We start from the raw sequence: 20,650 nt of genomic DNA, 5'->3' as shown, positions 1-20,650 counted from the left end.
GGGTTGGACCCTTCATGGCCCCTTCCAACTCTACTATTCTATGATTCTGTGAAGGTTCAGTACATCATTTATTGATCACTCTTAGATTTATTCATATCACACAGTTACTGCAGTGTGAGGGAGCCCCTCTTTTCCTCTCTCTCTCCAAAATTTCTGTAATCATGTTAGGACTGCATATACATATTTACACCAAAGTAATACAGTGGAGTACAAAAGCTCATTTTTTCTAACTCAGAGCAAAGAATGGATTGCAAATTGAGAGTCAGTTTCAGGAATTTTTCCACTTCATTTATTAATTTTTCAAACTCCATTCCAATATATTTTTATTCCCTCTGTCCTCCAAGGATCTTAGCATGGCATGTCTCTAATACTTTTAGTCATGAGAGCAACTGCATGAATTTTGCTGTAATGCATTTACTGGCCCAAGATAATCCATTGGACTTTATGGCTGAGTGTAGCTTTCTATCTCTAGTCTATTTTCTATTATAAACCATGGTTTGAACTGGATTTGTAAACCAAAATTATGAAAGTATGTTTTGTATTGGTGTACACGGAATACAAAGCACCACAGGTGCGAGGAAGGTAACTGCAGATTCTAGGAAGGTAGATGCTAACAATCTCAAGGTAACTCTCTACACAGGATCTTGCAGAAGACTTGGGGGGGGGGTTAATCGTGGTTTGTTTGGGGTGGTGTGAGGGCTGCAGGGAGGTCGGATTCCATAGCACTGATAGATGACAGGGGAAAACAGTAGTTGGCACCACCCATAAGAATGTGAAGGGCTACTTATTTTGGCATGGATATGCCTGGGCCTTAAGAAGAATGCCAAGGTCCTGCTCAAGGACACACCTATGGGGTCCATTGGGTAGCTGGACATCAAAGATGGAGCCTTTTCAGGTGTTACCTTCTCCTTGAGGAACTCACTTCCAAAGGGAGCCCATTTGGCTTTCTCTCTGATTGTTCTTATGTGACTCTTGCACGTTCCAATCTGCTTTAAATGAATGAATCTGGCAGCCTAATTCCAGCTATAGTCTTTTACCTATGGCCATTACTAATTCTTTTAAAAAAACTATGCATTTAAATGAAATGTTTTTATGCTTCTGTTTTAATTACTGTTTTATGTTTTTATCTGTGAACTACCTCAAGACAGATTTTAAATGCCTTGAAAGATCCATAACACTTTAAATAAATAGGCAGAGATCTGAAACTGACCATTTTTTCCCTTAACCCCTGAAAAAGAATCCAGATTCTTCTACACTGAGGAGGTTAAAAATGTAACAGGCATCAACCCTACCTCCAAAATAGGATATGCATTCTATGAAGCTAAGATACTATTAGGAAACAGAGTCATTTAGCAGCTAGGTGGTGCTCTCAGGCCACTTTGGGCCATGCTGATCTCTAGTCATAGAACTCAATGCATTATGCTTGGTTTCGGGTATAGAATTGCTTTTGTGACTTCCGTCAGAATAAAGATGTTAACAGCGAACTACTTAAGGTCTATGCTATGTTGTGGAAAATGAAGCCAGAACATTTAAATATATTGCTTATAAATGTATTTCTAAAACACAGATTGCTGGACATAATCTCCAGTTATTCTGCTTTAAACTATGACCATGTTATCTCTTAAGCAAGGGTGGGGAACCTGAGTGCCTCCAGCTCCAATCAGTCCCAGGATGGAAGATGCACCCCAACAACATCTGGAGTCGCAAATTCTACACTCCTTTATAACAGTTCTGTTGCCCTTTGCCCCCTCGCCCCCTCTTTTGTCTGTGTCAAGCACGTTTTTGTGTCAAGCATTTTAGTCTCATATTTATTCTAAAAGCTTAAACTTCCTTGCTGCGGCTGGGTCAGTTTCACAGAAACTGAGCGGCAAATCCAATAGCAAATCAATACTCAGGCAAGTGATTCATCATTCTGGTATCAGTCTAGCAAGAGAGAAGTTCAGGCAGGAGCAGGCAATAAGCGATGGTCAAAGGCACAATAGTACCAGGGAAAAGGGAAGCGCTTTTCTCTTCGAAGGAAGGCTCTGTTCACCAAGAGCCCGACTGCCTTCCTGACCTGCTTGCAGGTTTCCTGGTGTCTTCCAACCAGCCGCTATGGCAATCCGGCTAGTCTGAGAGTCTGAGCCAGCAGCCCATTTTTCATATTCTTGTGGAAGTTGTGGGACAGCAGTACTGGCCCCATTCGGTTTGGCATGCCTTTCCCAACATGAATGTACCCAGGCACCATGTTCAACATCCGAGCCTTCCTTGGAGGGCAGCTTGGAAGGTGGCCACACTGCAAAGGGCCTTCTCAGTGGTAGTCCTGCAGTTACAGTGGTGGTCTCTTTCCACTGAGGCCCACCTGGCTGTCATCTTTTCAGGACCACATTATGACAGTCTACTCACAGTCCTGATATTTATTTGCATTTTGGGAATTTCAAGGTATTTGTGGTCTGTGTTCCTGCATACTGTGAACCACCAGAGAGCTTTGGATATTGGGCAGTGCAGAAATAAATAAAAATGACAACAACAGGCAGGAGGACTTCCCAATGGATTTCCTTTTATATTGATCCATGATTTCTGGCCTTTCTTTCCATTTCCTCATCTGCGAATCAGACAAGGGTACTTAGGACAAAGTGGGGGGCTGCAAGAGGCTATTGCCCATCCTGTCCTTTCAGAGCACAACTACTAGTTTCCCAGCCAGTTCTGAGGAATCAAGGAACACAAACTTCCTCAAATTAGTCCTTTGCAGGAACTCTGGTTTAAGTCATGCCTGTCATCTGGGAAACAATTTTCCAGACAAATTTCTTTTTGGCTCAATTTGTTTAATTTTTATGTAACTGGATTAGAAAATGTAATTAAGGATCACTGAATCTTCACCATTTAAACTTTCAGACAGAAAAAATGGAAAGATGAAAAGTTCATTAGAAGGAAGAGGAAATGATGAGATCTTCCACATTTATTGGGCACTGGGACTGTGAGCCTAAACTGATTTACTTTTGAGTAAGTCCACCTAATTGAAATGGTCTTTCTTTTTAAAAAAAGTCTCCTTAGCATATAATCTTAGATTTTTACATTTCTGGCGAAACAGCCACAAAAGTTTAACTTTTGGTTGAAAAGAATCAGCATAAACCATTTTTTCCCATTAATGGTAAACTTTATTTCATTGTATTGAATGGGACTTAGATGTGTTTAACTTTGGCTTTGGATGATGCCTTTGCGCACTGATGTTCCCACAATGCTTTCATAAGTATCTTAACTTGCTGATGGATCTTGCATATGAAATATACATTTCAGGAAAAATGTCTGGGTGGAGAAAGTTCTTCCAATTATGCTGTACAGACTAGCTATGTTCCTTGTAGAAGAACTATACCAGAAAGAGTATCATCCCTGTCATAACAAGAGGCAGCAAATCTACAAAATACAACACACAAGTTCTCCACACACTAAAAATGACAGGCAAGCCTGCATCTGAAAGCCCACAAACCCAAGCGCACTGCTTGCTACCCCTGAAATACTACTGTTGACAAACTAAACCCACCATTAAGAAGAGGCATTTCTTCATAAGCTTGTGTGCTGAGCCATTTAGACCAGGGGTGGGACACCTGAAGCCTAATTTCAAAAACCCTCTGGATGCAAACAATTCAGAACTCTGCTAGCAGCAACCTGTCTCTGAGCAGCCCTCCACCCGAGAAGGAAAAGTAAGAGAGCTAAAAGGGGTGGGAGAAAGAGCAAAGGGGTAACCTACTCTCCACTAGCCCTGGTTCCATTTAGCACAGACATGCAGCATCCCAGAAATTACCCATGAGAATGAAGGTTGTCCGCCCCTGATTTAGGACCGTAAAGGTAAATGCCAGCAACCTGCATTGAGCCTGGAAGTGAATAGGCCATCAGTGCAGTTCTTTTAGGATGTGTATCCATGCATGTGCATCCTATGTAAGTACTGTTATCTCTGATTTATCTCACTTTCTGGCTCCTCTTTTCTCCTTCCCCTCCCCTTCTTCTCTTCCTTCCTTTTTTCCTCCCTCCCTCCAATGCCTTTGGATCACTTTCCTTCTTTCTAGTTTCACTTTCTCTTTCTCTGCTCCTCTCCTTGGCCTGCCTGTCCCCACTCCTATTTCTCCCTTTTCCTCTTTCTTTCCCCTTTCCTCCCTCCCTTTCTGTGTGTCTCTGATCTTTCCCTCATTTTCCCCTCTTCCACAGCCTCACACACTGAAGGAGCATTTTCTCCTCCTGAAAATTAGCTAGAGGAGAATGAGGGTTAACTTTATTCCAAGGACAGGATTATCCCAAGCCTTAGCCCCGCAACCATTTTGAGCAGGTGGTTTATCCCCCCTCATTAAATAAAAACAAAAAACAAAAACAAATTGCTCTTTCAACCTCCCTGTTAAAAACTGGCTGGAGCGTGGGGCAAAGATTCCACTCCCCAGCCAAGGTATCTGGTGCATTCTGCCCCCTTGGCCATTTTTGGAAGGAAGGCTTTCTCCCCTCCCTGTAGAAATGAAGTAACTCCAGTGGGGGAAATGGCTTGGTGGGTGATTCATTCTGATCTTCTGGACATCGCAGGCTCCTGAGTTAGATGCCTGAGCTGGAAGCATGGAAATGAACGTGTGTTATGAAGCCTCCCAAAGTAAGGAGCAGCCACTTTCCCCATCCCATTCCTTCCTGTGGTTTCTGGATTGGGAAGTAATTGGGAGCTTGTTGCCTGAAAGTGGGCAGCAGGTTTGGCCCTTGTGTTCTTCTTGTGAAAATCCATGCATGTGGGCTCTCAACTGGCAGAAGATCTTCTTGTGTTGAAACTTCCTTAGGGCACATTCCTATGCATGTTCAAGAGAAAAACATGTTCCCTCAGCCAGCATTCCACAGCCAGACATGCTGAATGGGGAATGCTGGGAACTGTAGGAATGTATTTCTGCCTAAACATGCACAGGGTTGCCTCTAGTATGTCAAAGCAGCCACACGCCTATCAGGGAGCTGTTATCCATTAGACCAGCTCTGGGACGGTCTTCTCCCTGAATGCCATTCTCTGTGACAAGGAGCCATGATCTCTAAGTGCACTTTTGTTGACTTTGACAGTGGTAAGGAGAAGACACTGTGCGCATGTTTAGACATGATTTCTGGCTAGCTTGCAGGCAGAGAAAAATACACCTATTTCCATGACAGTCATGATAACAAATTGGTGGCATCTGAAGGCGTGCTTATTTTCTGGTAATGATCCTGAAAATTGCTATCACAGACAGATCTGAGAGGATGGTTTTCTCCTATTGCTCTAATGGTGACCCTCCTGAATGAGATATACTTAGCTGTAAGAACTGTTAAAATCCTCCAGGTTTCTACAGGCCACATAGATTCTGTTCTCTGTAATGATACAGAATTGCAAAGATGCTGAAACATTGACCTGGATAAACTATAGTGTGCATGGCAATTGCAGCTACATTTCAGATTTATGTATTTATTTATTTTTGGATTTATATCCTGCCTTTTTCCTACAAAGGGCTCAAGGCAGCTTACATCTCCTCCTCCTCCATCTTATCCCCACAACAACAACCCTGTGAGGTAGGTTGGGCTGAGAGTCTGTGACTGGCCCAAAGTCATCCATTTGGCTCGATGGCTGAGCGGGGACTAGAACCCAGATTGTCTGAGTCCCAGTCCCAGGCTCTTAACCACTACGCCGCACTTGCTCTCAAATCAGCATTCTGAAACACCAGGAAGAATCTGGGACTTCGTTCTGGTGGTCTTTTGCTCAGATTAATCCAGTTTGGAGAGATTTTACTGTAACAGAATGAACACCTATTTTTATTGGGTTTCTGGCATTTTATAGCCAGAAATAGCCTAGCGCTGTATGTGTCTTTCCCTTTACATTAAATTATGTATTACCAGCTAATTCCAGTGCATCATACGTGTAAGCATACCAAGGGGTCAAATGCCAGCCACTGTTTGGTTTAGTCTATGGGTGTAAGTCTTGACTGATGCTTGACTGGCTGGGATTGCTGAAGTGGACAAACATGGAGAAAATGAGAGATTACAAGATGGCAAATATTTCCATAGATCATGAATGTGCATCCAGAGAATCCAGATACGAGAAATATGTGACAAAGCAAGGGAGGTATATTTGAATTTGAGTTTCAAATCTCAGGCTGATTATACTTGCATGATCTCAGATTTATTTATTTGCTTATTTTTGGCTTTCAAAGAATTAAGCTAAAAGTAATCACGAGAGTATTGACAGAAGAATCCCATGCTTGTTTACCAGTTGTTTGCCCCAGAGTTTACTCCCAGGCAAGTAAAAATACTAGCATTGTGGCATGAATGTGTTAAGGAACTTACATGCGACTTTGGGAAGAAAGACAGGGGCAGCAGCCTTATTTGGCTATTCTGAAGAACTGGGTGTTGATGAATATAAAAATGGAAAGGAAACATGTTCAATAGTATCTCCTCCAGAAGAGAAAAGTGGAGAATTGTACTGAATAGAACCTTTAGCTTTCTTTCCCACATAACTTTAAAGTGCTGTACAATCTATTTCCACATTGTCCTGCAATCACAATAAAAGATTACTTGGATTGTGATAAAATCCACAATGATCTTCTGAGATTTCTCACTGATATTTCCACATATGTATCAGAGTGTACTGGTTTTCTAACCATTGCCCTTAGATTAGAAGAGACCTACTGTTAACAATTTTCAACAGAGGCTTCAGGGTTTTGTTTTTCAAGTTGAATTCCATGTTTTGGAAGTCAGGATTCAGGCATGAATTGTAAAAACTGGATTCTTTACCCAGTTAAATGTTACTCAAGCTCAGTCATTCATCAATATAGCCATAAATCAATTTAAGCAGGGGGGAGGGGGCTTTCCATCAATTAAATATGAACTTCCTTTGTCTCACAACATCCTGAACAAAACCCGTCACAGATATTTCCATCCATCCCCTTGGGAATGTGACGTCTCCAGCATAACGTGATTGCTGGTTTCGAGAGTGGCCCTCTGTATGCAAACCCTATAAAATGAGGCAGCTTGAAAGACTTCGGAGAGTGCACTGAAGGGAAGGGTAGGCAGTAGCCTAGGAAGGAGAGCTGATAAACTTCAGACCAGCACTGAGAGGGAGCAGAGCAGATACTTTGCTTTGCACGTGGAGGTTCAGTACCTGAAGAGGCAACTTGTGGAGCTGCCAAACAAGTGGCGGCAGAACAGTTCAGCACCTGGGAGAGCTCCCGCGTTGCTTGCGCTTCAGGCACCGTCGTCCTGTTCCTGAGGAGACCAAGAGCCCCTCTTCCTGCACAGTAAGTAAAAGTTTGTCTTCCTTTCAGTTGCAAGAAATGTCTTCCTGACCTATTTTAAGCGGGGGAGGAACCAACCTGAATTTCTATCTGTAGCAAAAATAGAGTTTCCAAAGTGAGATGTAAAAAGTTAATTTCCGCAGGTTGAAAAGGGACCTGGTGGAAGGATCTCTTTCTTGGATTCCCTTTTCAGAATTTATCTTTCAGATAGTTGAAGTGTCCTTTGGGCTCAGGAAAAACATAACTTCCACCCTCTTGCTCCTGATCAGTATTTCAGACACTCTCCTGAATATTGCCTTCACCTGTATTTTTGCTGTCATTCTAATGTCATTCTGTCATTCTTTTTGCTGTCATTTGCTGTCCCAGCTCTTCAAAGCATTTTTTTATATTGTTCTCATAATTTGTTTACAATTTTTAGAGGGTGATTACTGAATAGCACATATCTTTCCCAACCCTCTCTGTGTTCACATTTCTGAACATGTGTGTGAATTATGTCACATATAGTGTATATTGTCTACTTAAATTGCAATGTTATTCCATGATTGTTCATATTTGCATTTTTCTTCAGATCAGATTAAAAATGATGCTTTAAAAATCTTGTGCTTTTGTATAGGACTGCTAATGTGAATAGATGTTTTGCATGAGGACGAATTAGTGGTAATTTGCAGCCATGTGAAAACTCTTTCCGGCTCATTAATACCTTGTCTTTAGTTCTGAAACCCTTAATGCATAAAATGTGGGCTAATTCCCACTGAGTCTAACTATGCCTTAAAGCAACTGCTGCATTTGGTCACAAACAGCCTCTATTTATGATCATATTTCACAAGCAAAATCAGTAAATGAAGCCTACATTTTTTTACTTTTTCAGACAAAATCGCAGAGGCTATGCAGTGCTATTTTAGCAGCAGGACTAAATCATTTTGCAAAGCAACATGACTTAAGTTAATGTACCAACATTTTAATTCTATATAATTGGAGAAATTGTTTGTCCATCAGTCTATGAACCTATTGCTCGCTGTCTTTCTCTCCTGCTGCTCCTTCTCAGTTCAATCTCAATTTGCTGCTCCTTTTAAAGTCAAGTACTCTGTCACTCCATACTTCACAAGAAAAATAAGCTATTGCGAAGTAGGGGGAAAAGATGATAACAATGAAACAGGACAACAGTAAGACTGTAACGCATTTTCATCTTAGTACCAGTAACCCTCATGAGAACCTTTTCAATGTTGAAATGCATTATAGTTCCTATCTCATGTATCTATGCTAAGTAACTTTCTTGCCTCCAAAAGCCAATTGGTCTTTTGACTTCAGGCATACAAATGAGTACATCCAATCAATGCTACCATTTTGTGTTTTGTTATGTACCCTATATCTGCAATATGTCCCTTTCCACATAAAACAGACTTCCTAGGTTGTATCTCATGTGTTGTATTCAATGTTAATTTACATTAAAGCCATTCATTTCAATGGTTCTATTCTAAGGAGGACTTAAATGTGATACAGTCCTCTGCTTTTCAGAGAAAACTTTCATAGATCGTGCCTTTGCTTGTGCAAGACATGGGCACTGGCAGCAAGAGATTAATAATTGTATCATTTTTGCCCACCCAGGTCCCAAGCGATGGAAGACAGAAGTGGCTCCCAGCTTCTCCTCTCTTTTGCACTCCTCTGCCTACTCTGCTCTCACACTGTTGCTTTACCTTCTCTGGGAACATACTCAACTATGAGGTGAGGCTGCTTGCGGTTAAACCTGCCCTGGCAGCAAATGGCATGGCTTGCAAATCTGACAAATTTCCCAAGATGAAGTGAAGAAAAGCCTAACTGGAAATGTATGGATGCTTAAATCTATTGCAAACTTGCTTGCTGGGCCAGACCAGGAAGGGAGTGTGTGTTAGCAAGGAGGATTAGCTTTTTAGTAACTCCTTTGTAACACAATCCAATACACATCTACTCAGAAATAACTTTCTTGGATTACAGTGGGGCTTGCTCCTAGGTAAATAGATAGAGGATTGCAGCCGTGTTGTGGCTTAACTATTTCATACATACCTGTATTCTGTTGTTGCTGGCTCGTAGACTGCCTGTGTGGAGTAAGCTAGAGAGAGCTGGCTTGTTCAGTACAGAAGAAAGAATAAGACCCATTGGTTTTGAAGAAAAATGATTGTGTTCAGTGCCCTTGAAAATCAGGAGGGTTTCCTTGTATGCAGATCTGCTATAATGGGAGTCTTGCAGCATTTAATTTAAGCCTGAAAGTAAGATCACTTTCCTGATCATTTGGCAATGTCTGCAGTATCTCTATTATATTCTTATGTCAGCATGTCCCCAGTGAAAACCACATTGAAATTATTGTCATATGTCCGGTTGTTCTAGGTCCACGGTCCTCAGAATATCCAAATTCCAAGTTCTTTGGAGTCTGTCCTTACATGAATGATCAATGCAGGCAAAAACACAACACAGATACAGGCAGACAAACTTTAGGTTAAATTTATTTCAGAGCAATCTAACCCAGAGAGAAAAGAGACACCTTTGGCTAAAATTTGCATATTCTTAAAATAGCACTTGTTGGCTTTCAGATTTCGTATCAAAACTATTCATTTAAACAGCAACTAAACAATCAATCTAGATACAAATACTGAGCAAATGCAAATAAGAAACCAGTTAAAGAGTTGTCTCCATGCCTTTTCTGAAAGGGGAGAGTGAGGACAGCTCATAGTTTGGAGAGGAGTGCATCCCAGAGTTTGGGGGAGATACAGGAGAGGATGCTCCCATGCATGCCCACCAAATGAACTTCTGCAAGGGACAGTGTTCTCCAAAGGGCCTCTCGTGCAGATCTTGGTAATGGTGCAATTTCAGAACAGGACAGGCTAGGCCATTTGGTGCTTGCAGGCTTAAACCTAACATCTGAACTCAAACCAAGCCCAGGAACAAATGGGTGATCTGTGCAAACCATCTGATATTGGTGTGTTGGCTCATTTTCCACTCCTCGTCGCTCATGCCTCATTACAGCAGTCAGCAGGAGCTAGCTGGGTGTGTGAGCAGTGAATACAATCTGGGGCCAGCCTAGTCTAGCTATTAGCAGTGAATGCTGGCCAAGTAAATTCCAGCTTCAGAGGAGCAATTATGCTTTAATAGCTTGTTAACAGGCACAGAAGTGGCAGGACAACATGAAAGAGGTTCTTGTTGAGCCATTTCCCAGGGAAGATGATATACGGGCCTATCAGAAACAATCTGATCATTACAAAGAGATTCCAGTTCTTCTTGTGTTCATCATTAGATCATCATTAGGACCGACAGAGTGGAATCCTGCTCAAAGATTTAGCTGACATGCTGGTGAAACACACCAAGCAATCAAATAAATATTCTTGACTGCCTGCAATATATTTAAAACTTTTTCTGAGTGTTGGATATGAACTTATGGAAATCTATTTTGTGTTAATAATTTGGCAGAATGTTGAGAGGCCAGGTTGTAGCCCTTGAAAAAGGCAGAGGGAATTTGAGAATAGCATTCTTACTCCTGTTCCAAACATCCTTTTCTCCCTGATCCTCCTGGGATGTTATGCTGGCCTGGGTGGAGGGACTACTTTTTGCTCTCCTCTCCTCTTATTTATGTTTTTTTTTAATATTCCCTCCCATTACTTTCAGTAGATGGGGAATTTATTATGCCAACTCCAGGGATGGTGTACTTTCCTTCTTAATTTAGGAGTGTATCAGAAAAAGATGGGTGATTTGGATCCAGTGGATCAAAATCTCTCCCAAATTTCCCCCAGTGCACCCCAAGTGCACCTCCTTTGAGCTCACCCATCACTGGATGGGAATCCCATGGCAATAGAAAGCCCCTCAAGCACCACCACTCCATCTCTTCGGGGAGGAGTCCCTTACTGGCCATGGGCTGGCAGGGAGGGAGAAGCCCAGCACCCTGTGCCACAGGGACCACAGGACTGCACACGCCATACGTGAAGGAGAAAACAGACTTTCATTTAGATGTCTTCTGTGCTGTTGGGGCAGGGAATGAACACTCGGTATATACTATTAATATAACCCCTCCTAGGAAAACAAAGCAAGAAAACTCAGATGGGTCCCAGTTGCAGGCATTCTGTGCCTGCATTTCAAATCCAGATGCTTCGACAGTCTGCCTCTAATAAGAACAGGCAGACAACTGTTGCCTTGATTCTAGGCTTGAAATCGACATTCTCATAGACGATAACCTTAATATAGCATGGCAATTTAACATGACATTTTAATAGAAATGGATATATAGAATTATATAAACACATGGAACTGAAGAGCTAGAAGGTGCTTAAAGATAATGTACTCCATGCCTCTGTTCTAAACATTGCTGGTTTTCTTAGGTTTCTGGTAGAATCCTAAGAGGGTTATGGATTTTACTCAAGCCCTTACATATTTGTGGGGGGAAATCAAATTGTGTCTATGAGTCATCTCCACTCCCTTGCTAATCTACCATGCCTCCAGACCCTATCTCACCCACCCAACACCCCCCTCCAATCCATCCTGCCCGCCATCCTGCTTGCGTTCCTGCTTGTCTAGCAATGAGCAGGAGGGAGGGAGAGAGGAAGGGGGCCTCTCTGCCCCATTCTTCTCTGTCACTGACTGCTAAACTTCACACCAAATAGAAATCCACCCAGGAAGCCTAATTTTCCCAAGGGGAACTGGCCCCTGCTGCAGCCCTTCAGAAAACTAGATTTCCACGGTTTACTTGTGCCTTCATCACTCAGTAGTAGTGCGTTAGGCATGCAAGTGTTGGAATAAATCGCTCTTCTGTCCCCTTCTCCTTCTTATTACTACCACTGGGGTAGCCCCATCAGCCGGGTGAGCAGATGGGAAGGAAAGCAATGCTGGAAATCTAACATGAGACCAAGAGGAATAAACAGTGGGGTGTAGAAAGCTGGAGAGAGCTGAATTCTCTAGGGCTGGGCAGAAGCATGGAGGCACTATGCCCACTTTTCCTGTTACATGACGTACTAAAGGCCTGTAAAATCCATAGAGTCAGAAATCACCATCTCTAGTTCTAAGCTACAATTCTCCCTGCCCTTTGCCCTACCTGTGCCACATCTGAACCCTCCTAAAAGCTGAGAGAGAGTATTTAACTGGAGAGATGGTTGCCTGCTTTACATCAACATTTAGTAACATTTCTACCAATCATCTTCTTGTTTTAGCTTATTCTTAATTCAGGACCATGTATTGGATTGAGCTGCTCATTTAGGCCAGATGGTCCAGTGAGTTTCAGTTTTAGCATGTTTAAAATCCTTTGTTTCAATGGATTCCACTAGCACAAAGCTTTCACTACTTGCTTTTTTCTTAATTCTTGTGCCAGTTCAGTACTTTGATCTGCTTGCACAGAACCTGTTATAGATTGCTAGTGCTAGGCATTGCTTGTATTAGTTGAGCTAGTCCAATTGCTGGTGCTTGTATAACTGCTACCCAAATATGTAGCCTCTAGGAGAACTGTGCCCCTCTTTCACAGGTGAACATATGTTAGCTATCCCCATCCTATCTGTTGTAAAAGGCATTTATTGTTTCAAAAAAGTGTTATTTCAGATTAACATAATGTTCAATTGCCTAAAAATTAACAATTGGCTCTGGTAAGCCAAATCTTGTAGCACACTTTGGGGATACTTGAATTTTCTCAAAATTTAGCAGGAAAATTTGAAACTGAAATACCTGTGCTATCTGAATGAACTGCTGACTAAGAGCAGAAGAGTCATGCTAGTAGTTTAGGAAGTTGCCAGAATATCAGTGTGAAGAAGTGCCATCAGAATGGAATGAAATGACTCTATGTACCTTGTGGGTATTCAAACAAGGAAATGCTCATTTACATAAGGAAATCCCTTGAAGGGTTGTGGGTGGGGTGTTGAATACAGATTAAAGATATATTACCTGATGACTTGAGGCTGACGTCTCATCAAGATCATTTAGACCAGCAGAGTTTTGACACACACACTGCCAAAACTTACATAGATGGAAGGATTATGACTTAGGCTTTCTGCAATTTATTCTAGTATTTTTACTGTCATCATGTCTGAAATTTCTAAATATGTAGTGAGTAAAAATAGCAGGAAACACAATGAATTGGCTGATATGAATTACATGCCAGAACTCTTTTCACCACACAGAAGCTTTATTAGGTCAGTTACTTTTGAAAAGATTCAATCAAGTTAACCATTTGAAAGTCCTATTCATTTGAAATCATGCTCGCAATGGGCTTCTCCCATTGGCTGGGTGCTGCTCTGTTTTACCTTCTTAGCTTGCTGTAGTTTCCTTCTGCATGAATAAACATTCTTTTACAAAGTCTGTAATAAAGCAATTTAAATAGTAGAGATTCACTAGACACATGAAGTGGTCACATTATATTAAAATGTTGTTATTGTCATTGCTAATCACCTTAATAAAGTATCTTTTCTTAGAATGTATCTTTATAAGCACTGTCAAAATGATCTGTTTTGGTTTTGCCAAAACAGTCAGAATTAATTAACTGTCAGAATTATTTAGCACCTTCCTACATGGTCTTATTTCTCCTCCTAATCAGATTAGGAAACCGATTGCCATTCGACGGGGCAAATGAACCTGACCATGTTCAAGCTTCGTTAAAACCTGAGGCTGACATTTTGCAAACAACATTACCCGAAAATGACAAATTCTATTTTGACATGTCCAGAACTCTAGACAGGTAAGACTATTCTAAAAGCTCATAATCACTCCTACTACAAATACACAATCTGTCGTTTTGAGGAAAGTTCAGTCAAGGCTTGTAAGCTCATTGAAGATCTCTGATCTAGCCCTTCTTTGGGGTCTGCAAGCTCAGTTTGTGTGACATCTGTAATGATGCAACAGTGAGAAAGTTTATGCTCCATTTGTAGCTGGGGTGGTCGGGTGCTGACAGCCACATTAGCTGTGAACATCACACTAAATTAAATCAAAAGAATTCATGTTGCATACTTTTTAATGGAAAACTTTCCACTGCAGAAATGCAAGACATGCTGATGGACTCTTCACAAGTGGCTACAGCAAACTTTTGGGTCAACTCTCTGCAAGAAAATATCTGGAATCACTTATGGGAAAGAGGGTTGGGTAAGTGGCTGCATCTTGCATTTCCCCAAGTAGAAGATTTTGCCTCCCTCGTACTCAGGGACTCCCATTTAAAGGTATAGAATATGATCCAGTATATTTATATAATTGCTCTACATTTTCTTAAGTTAAGAGGTTGTTGTGGATGAAGGATATTCTCCTTGGAGTGCAGCTGTATACTTAGAAATCTGCATTGCAATTTACTCAGTATTCTAAACAGTTATATTTTATTCTTATTGTTAAATGAGCAAGAAATCCAAAAGAAACATGTAGGAGCAGGCAAAACACCAACCACAAACTTTCAAAGTATAAAAAGTGATTGATATCAGATCTTTGTAAGTCACTGGCATGCTACCAGAGGTTGCTAATGTTAGCAGTATCTCGACAGAGCATCAATGGACCTGTGGATTTGTGGGGGTTGGAGGAGAATTTTATCTTTTATACTGCACTTTTCTTATATGTATCAAGGAATACTTGTTTTGGGTTAAATCAGTGAGATATGCATGTTTAACTCACATAGGTTTAACTGGAACTTTAGAATATGCTGAAGTTCCTTGGATGGCATCTACTGATTTGAGACACGGCTCTCATGCCTATTAGAAAATTAGCACACAGAGAGAACTCTGAAGCACTTCTTCATTAGCAGTATGATTGCTATTATTATATTGCATTTATATCCTGTCTTTTCCACTTGTGAAGAACCTCAGGTAGCATGGTGAGGAACCATTTATCTTCACAAGCACCCTGAGAGGTAGGTTAGGCTAGAGCGAGTGGCTGGCTCAAACTCACCCAGTGAGCTTCATGGCTGAGTGGGGATTCAAACCCAGATCTTCCAGGTCCCCAGTCCAGCACAGTAACCACCACACCAACCAGGCAAATATTTATTTGCTCCAGATTTGAATTCATATCAGAGGAGGCTTGCTTGTTCATGAACCTTTCCTTGAATGTAAGAAGCTGCCTTACACAGAGGCAGACCCTTGATACATCTAGTTCAGTAAGGTTTGCATGGCCTGGCAGCATTCTCTGGGGTTTCTAATGAGAACCTTTCCCAGTCCCTGCCTGGAGATGCTGGGAATTTAAGCTGAGACCTTTTGCATGCAAAGCAAGGGCTCTGTCCCTGAGCCACAGTCAGCCTAAGAAACATTGAATCACAAAGTGCAGAGTTAGGTCAAGACATGAGGTCGCGGTTTATACCTTAAAGAAATGTTAGAATAAACTTGGCTCCAGCTCATTAGCTTTGGGAAACTGTAGATGCTGAAATGCTTGCACTTTGAGTGATTGCTGTCCTAAGGTGCTAACTGCAAATCTTGTATCTGTCCAAGAAATAACAGCCCCCTCGATGAACAGATGCCAGTCAAGCGCCACTCAGATGCTGTCTTCACTGACAACTACAGCCGCTTTCGAAAGCAGATGGCTATGAAGAAGTATTTGAACTCTGTTTTATCTAGGAAAAGGAGGTAAGAAGGAAAAAATGGGCTAAAGGCATGCGCTTTAAAAGGTTTGAGCAGTAATGAGCTATTAACACAATCTTTCTTTTAATGTATAGAAAAGTACTCACAGTGGCTTTCGAGGGCCTTTTATAATAAAAATAGCTTAAAAGAACAGGGATTGTGTACAAAAAAGAAATGGGATCATGAACCAGCATAATTTTACTTCCTTTCTATGCAGAGTATGTTTCAATAAAGAATATGAGAACTAACCCACTTGCTCTTGAGCATGAATTCTATGGTTATGAAACAAAACATTCAGCGTAAGGCCTTGAAGAAAATGGATTTCTATGAAAGTGCTACGCATTGTTTTATATAATAATGCTAGACAGGTTCTGTCATTTGAACAAAGGCTAATAAAGCATCCTGCAATGAAAAAAGAAAGTTGCTAAGATGGATTTACTTCTGCCTGGAGCTCATCTGCATTTTGTTTGTGCACTCCAACAGTCAGGAAGAGTTAAACCCCTCCAGCCTTCGGGATGAAGCAGAATTGCTTGACCCCACATTCTCGGAAAACTACGACGATGTCACCGTAGATGACCTTGAGCTTCTGAACCACCTCCCAGTGGTAAGTTAGAACTTCTTCTCAACCATCGGAGTCTCCTTATTGTTAGGATGTGCACCGTTTATACATGCAATGTGGATTTTCCAGTAAACAGCTCTTAATGAGATGACTCCCATATGGCATTTCTATGGGAATAATCTCTCGAGAAGTTAATTGCATGTATTAAATGAGCATGATTTTTGAGAAGGATTCCTAATGAAAATTAGTGATTTAGTATTGCTAATTCAGTCAGGTCACTTGGGCTTTCCTTAGATTGTGTGTACTAAGGCATGAAACCCAACTTGACTCCTCCTTAATTAGGGTGAATAGGGTGCCTATAAGGATAATTGCACTGGCATTCTCTCTTAATTAAAAAAGTCTACCTGGGCACCCTTTTTCCTTCCAATTAATTGAAATCAAGGCTGGTCCTGAACATGGTGAAAGCTGACCCTGGCATGCAGAAAAAGCTACTTGCCTGAAGTTTAAGTTCGGATCTCTGACTCTCAAATTGTGGGTCACTTCGTGAAGCACCATGAAAAGGAGCATGGTGAGATGGTCATGAGGCTCTTATCAGTGGACAGGGTAGAGAAACTGAGTACATTCAGTAAATTAGAGCCCAGTATAGGATGCTTAAAAAAATTAATTTATTTATTTTCTCACCAAAATCTGAATTTAAGAAAACTAAGTTTTTCTAAAGGAGTTGTAACTGGTGGGAAATGGCCTTGCCAGGTTTAGGAAAGGCACTCATAAGTGAATTCACTTGAATTACGGGTGTCTCCTAATTCAAAATTTAGGGATTATATTGGTATGACCAACTGCTGACAATATTCTGAGTGGGGGTCAACCAGTCATACCTTTCTCATAGATACTTGATATCCTTCTCAGAATTTTTCCATTTTTCTTTTCCCACTGAGACTCCTGGTGCCACTGTACTTCTTTAGGCATGTCTCTCCCCTTTTCCCTTTCCAGAAGATCCAGGCAAAAGGCCTCTGAAAAAGAGTCCTTTATTGAGCCAGGCTGGCTTTGTAGCACAGAGTGAGTAATAATAATATGGTCAACACCTAGCATATATCAATGTAGTGATTCTTCCACTTGGTGGAATTAATTCTTGCTCATGTCAGGAACTGATTCCATATTGAATCCTCCTCCTTTTTTTTCCTCCAAAAGGGAATGGCTCTCCCCTCAGGGAGGTTTTGCTGTTCCTGGCCCAGATGGCAGGATCGCTGCACATTACTTAATTGGTCTGCTTGTTTGGCTTGATAATAATGAATTCACAACCCTCTGATTCTGCTTGTTCTTCAGTATTTCCCCTGAATCAGAGTTACTAGCTGTTTGGTTAACCTTGACAGTTCAGTAATGCATTCCTCTTTGTCCAGCTCACCTTCAGAGTCTGAGCTTTCCAGTCTGGAATGCTGTATTTTGAGAGAGGAAGGTCCAATCCTGCACACACACACACACACACACACACACACAATTATCATTAGACTACATATGTTTTTGGCCTCTTTAGGGTTTTCAAATGTTTCCCATTTTGGCGCAAGTTTCATTCTGATACCTTAAAAAACAAACAAAAAAACTTCACTTTAGTTCTAAACCTTTTCACAGACAACAACCTAAGTTTGCTATTATGGATCTTATGGATCATGTCTTCTCTTACCATTGAGATGAATTGCTACTGTTTATTATTATTGTTGTTATTTTATTATTTATTATTAAATTTGTTTAAAGGTTGCCCATTAGCATCACACTCAATGGGTGGCCAGTACAATAAAATTACCAATAGGTAATATAAATAAAATAATAGAGTTAAAATACAGAAGATAACATATAAACAATCAACAAAAATAAAACTTAAGTTAGTAAATTATTGTTGCTCATGCTTGAGCAGTTCAGTGGAATTAGCCATGATTTCATTCACCATGGCCGTATTTTAGGTAGGCTTTAGGTAGGTTGTATTTTAGGTAAGCTGCTGAATGATTTGCCCCTTGTATAGATGTGAGGTCCATAGGACTGGAAGAAAGAACCTCATCTCCAGTGCAGGAGCACCTCTGGCTGTACACCTAAACTGAATGCAACAGAAACAATCAGAGGTGCAGCATGTCATTCATCCATGCCAATGCGGCAAAGAAATGAGCCAGCAGGACACTTACAAGGTGCCTCTGGCCCTCTTGTGTGGAATAATGGCTGGGCCCCGGAGCAGTGGAAGTGATCTATTGTATGATTCAATCTGGTAGGGAGAAAGTGTGCCTTGGAAGGTAGAGCCAAGCCCACTGCAAGACACAAGGCATTGCATTGGATCTCAGGGGCAGCAACAGAGTTTGGTCTTTATAGGTTTGCACTGAAAACCTCTGTGTGTGTGTGTGTGTGTGTGTGTGTGTGTGTGTGTGTGTGTGTTTGAGAGAGAGAAGCGCTATTGCATAACTTTCAAACCAGATTTTTAAGAGATGTTGCCATTGCTTAGCAGACGAGTATCTCTAAAATGTGTATTCTTTTTTCTCTCTCCCCAGAACCTCTGAAGACAACTCCATGAAAAAGAACCCAACCCTGCAAAAAGGAAAAAATAACTTAAAAAAATTCCTAAGGACAAGATCAAACTATTTTTTGAGTTTCTCATAGTATGTCAAAGAAATGATTTCAGTATTTAAACAAAAACAGATATATTGTGAAGTGAAATCTGTGATATTTTTGTTTCTTATATAATAAAAGTGGATGTTTACACTGTAAATATTACTTTAGCGTGATCTACCTACCTAAAGCTGTACATATGTGAGCTAGTTCATGCGCATCCTGTGATCTCTCATGGTATAGAGCTCATTTTGAGAACTGCATTTCAAAGAAGGTTGAAAGGTCCTGGAGGGAAGCACTTTGAACTGCCGAATACATAAAACCACTGAATGCGGATTATTTGCCATTCTCCATTTAAACTACCATTTTAAATTTGTTATTTGGACGGTTACAGAAGGGCCAGAGTGTCCGCTTTTTAATTTCAGTGCAGAGAGGGATATATAGTAGAACTCTAAATCATTGACATTAAAATTGCCACTGAACTTTGCCTAACATGACATTCAAGAAAGATCCTTCCAAGGCACAAAACGGCTAGGAATTTCTTGGAGTGATAAAAACCTTTTCAATATGATTCATATTTCTCAGCTGGTTGCCACTGAATTTTTCCCAGAGCAAAGTTCCAGGTAGTCTGTAAGACATGACATTGGCAAGCATCCTGAGAATTCTGAGAATTATTTCCATAAAATGAATTAAATTTCAAAAAGGTTTTGTTTTGCATAGTTGTGGTAAATTCACAACTAGGCACCCCCCAATTAATTACACTAGATGAAAAAGCCATGAAATTATGTTTTTCCTCTTCTCCAGTTTATACATTTTCCAACTGACATATTTTAATGCATTACGTATCTTTTCAGACAAGTTAATGTCTGAGTATAACAGACAAGTTCATTCCTCGGGAATAAGCATAATGCTTTTTGAAAGATGCTTCACTCAGTAGGAAAGCACAGCACTGGATAGATTTTTAAAAGTTATATTATTGCCCCTTGTTTATTTCAAGACCACCCAATAGTCATTTGGAATACTGCTGTAATTAACCAAGTCAACTAAAGTCAGATATGCATTCTGTTTATTTACTGGTCTACACCTTTTCATGAAATGATATAACAAATGGACTGTAGATTCAATTTAATTAAGAACCTCCAAAAGTCAACTCTGCCCCTCGATTTGTTTCATGTGCTGAAACACTGATGCTAGGATTATTTGATTCTGTATATGTTTACTGATGAAAGTATTCCTAATATATAAAAACACAGGACTGGAGACACTTTGCTATTTTTTCAAAATGAATGTAGCTGATGAAATAAGCAGACAATAAAGACGTTTTATTATCACTGCAAATATCCTTGGCTTGGCTCATGCTGCAATCACCTGAGAAATGGTTAGGTAGGCATCACACTGTTACTCAGTGGGCCAGGAGAACCAAACCAAGTATTGGATAAAAGGAAAAGCCAAGTTGGAGGGAAGCTCCCACCTTGTGTGCATCATGGTCTTCCGTGATGCACTTAAGAAGGCTCCAGAAAGTGCTCTGGCACAAGGGAAATCATATCAGGGGCCTTGTATCTCAGGTTCCTTGCACCTTCCCATTGTGAAGGTGCCACCACCTCCTGCTTGCTCCAGAACTGCTTCAGTTCAGAAAAGAGATGGCAATTCTGGTGGAAGCCCCACCTTGCAAGATCCACAAGCTCTTTGCAGGGCTATCCTTCAACCATCCCTACTGACCAAAATCC

At 40.9% G+C, this 20,650-nt stretch overlaps 1 protein-coding gene across 2 annotated transcripts; it reads left to right on the top strand.

Annotated features, from left to right (window-relative positions):
• Positions 1 to 2,835: 2,835 nt before the first annotated feature.
• Positions 2,836 to 19,077, top strand: LOC123032705 (vasoactive intestinal peptide). Of its 2 annotated transcripts, none has more exons than XM_044448819.1 (7): positions 2,836 to 2,982; positions 8,859 to 8,975; positions 13,789 to 13,929; positions 14,226 to 14,330; positions 15,650 to 15,784; positions 16,262 to 16,382; positions 18,866 to 19,077. In XM_044448819.1, exons 2-7 carry the CDS (start codon positions 8,869 to 8,871, stop codon positions 18,872 to 18,874), a joined length of 618 nt encoding a protein of 205 aa, XP_044304754.1. In that variant the 5' UTR covers positions 2,836 to 2,982; positions 8,859 to 8,868; the 3' UTR covers positions 18,875 to 19,077. The 2 variants fall into 2 exon arrangements, with proteins under 2 accessions (XP_044304754.1, XP_044304748.1); XM_044448813.1 differs by lacking the exon at positions 2,836 to 2,982 and adding an exon at positions 7,185 to 7,256.
• Positions 19,078 to 20,650: the final 1,573 nt, after the last annotated feature.

The sequence above is a fragment of the Varanus komodoensis genome, unplaced genomic scaffold (assembly GCF_004798865.1).
Source record: "Varanus komodoensis strain SLA01 unplaced genomic scaffold, ASM479886v1 scaffold1, whole genome shotgun sequence".
NCBI lineage: Eukaryota > Metazoa > Chordata > Lepidosauria > Squamata > Varanidae > Varanus > Varanus komodoensis.
This window is presented reverse-complemented; position numbering and strand designations above follow the sequence as displayed.

Coding starts and splice junctions, on each gene's coding strand:
- LOC123032705 (XM_044448819.1), top strand. CDS start 8,869: ATGGAAGACAGAAGTGGCTCCCAGCTTCTCCTCTCTTTTGCACTCCTC. Junction 8,976..13,788: donor GGAACATACTCAACTATGAG/GTGAGGCTGCTT, acceptor CCTCCTAATCAG/ATTAGGAAACCGATTGCCAT. Junction 15,785..16,261: donor GTTTTATCTAGGAAAAGGAG/GTAAGAAGGAAA, acceptor GCACTCCAACAG/TCAGGAAGAGTTAAACCCCT.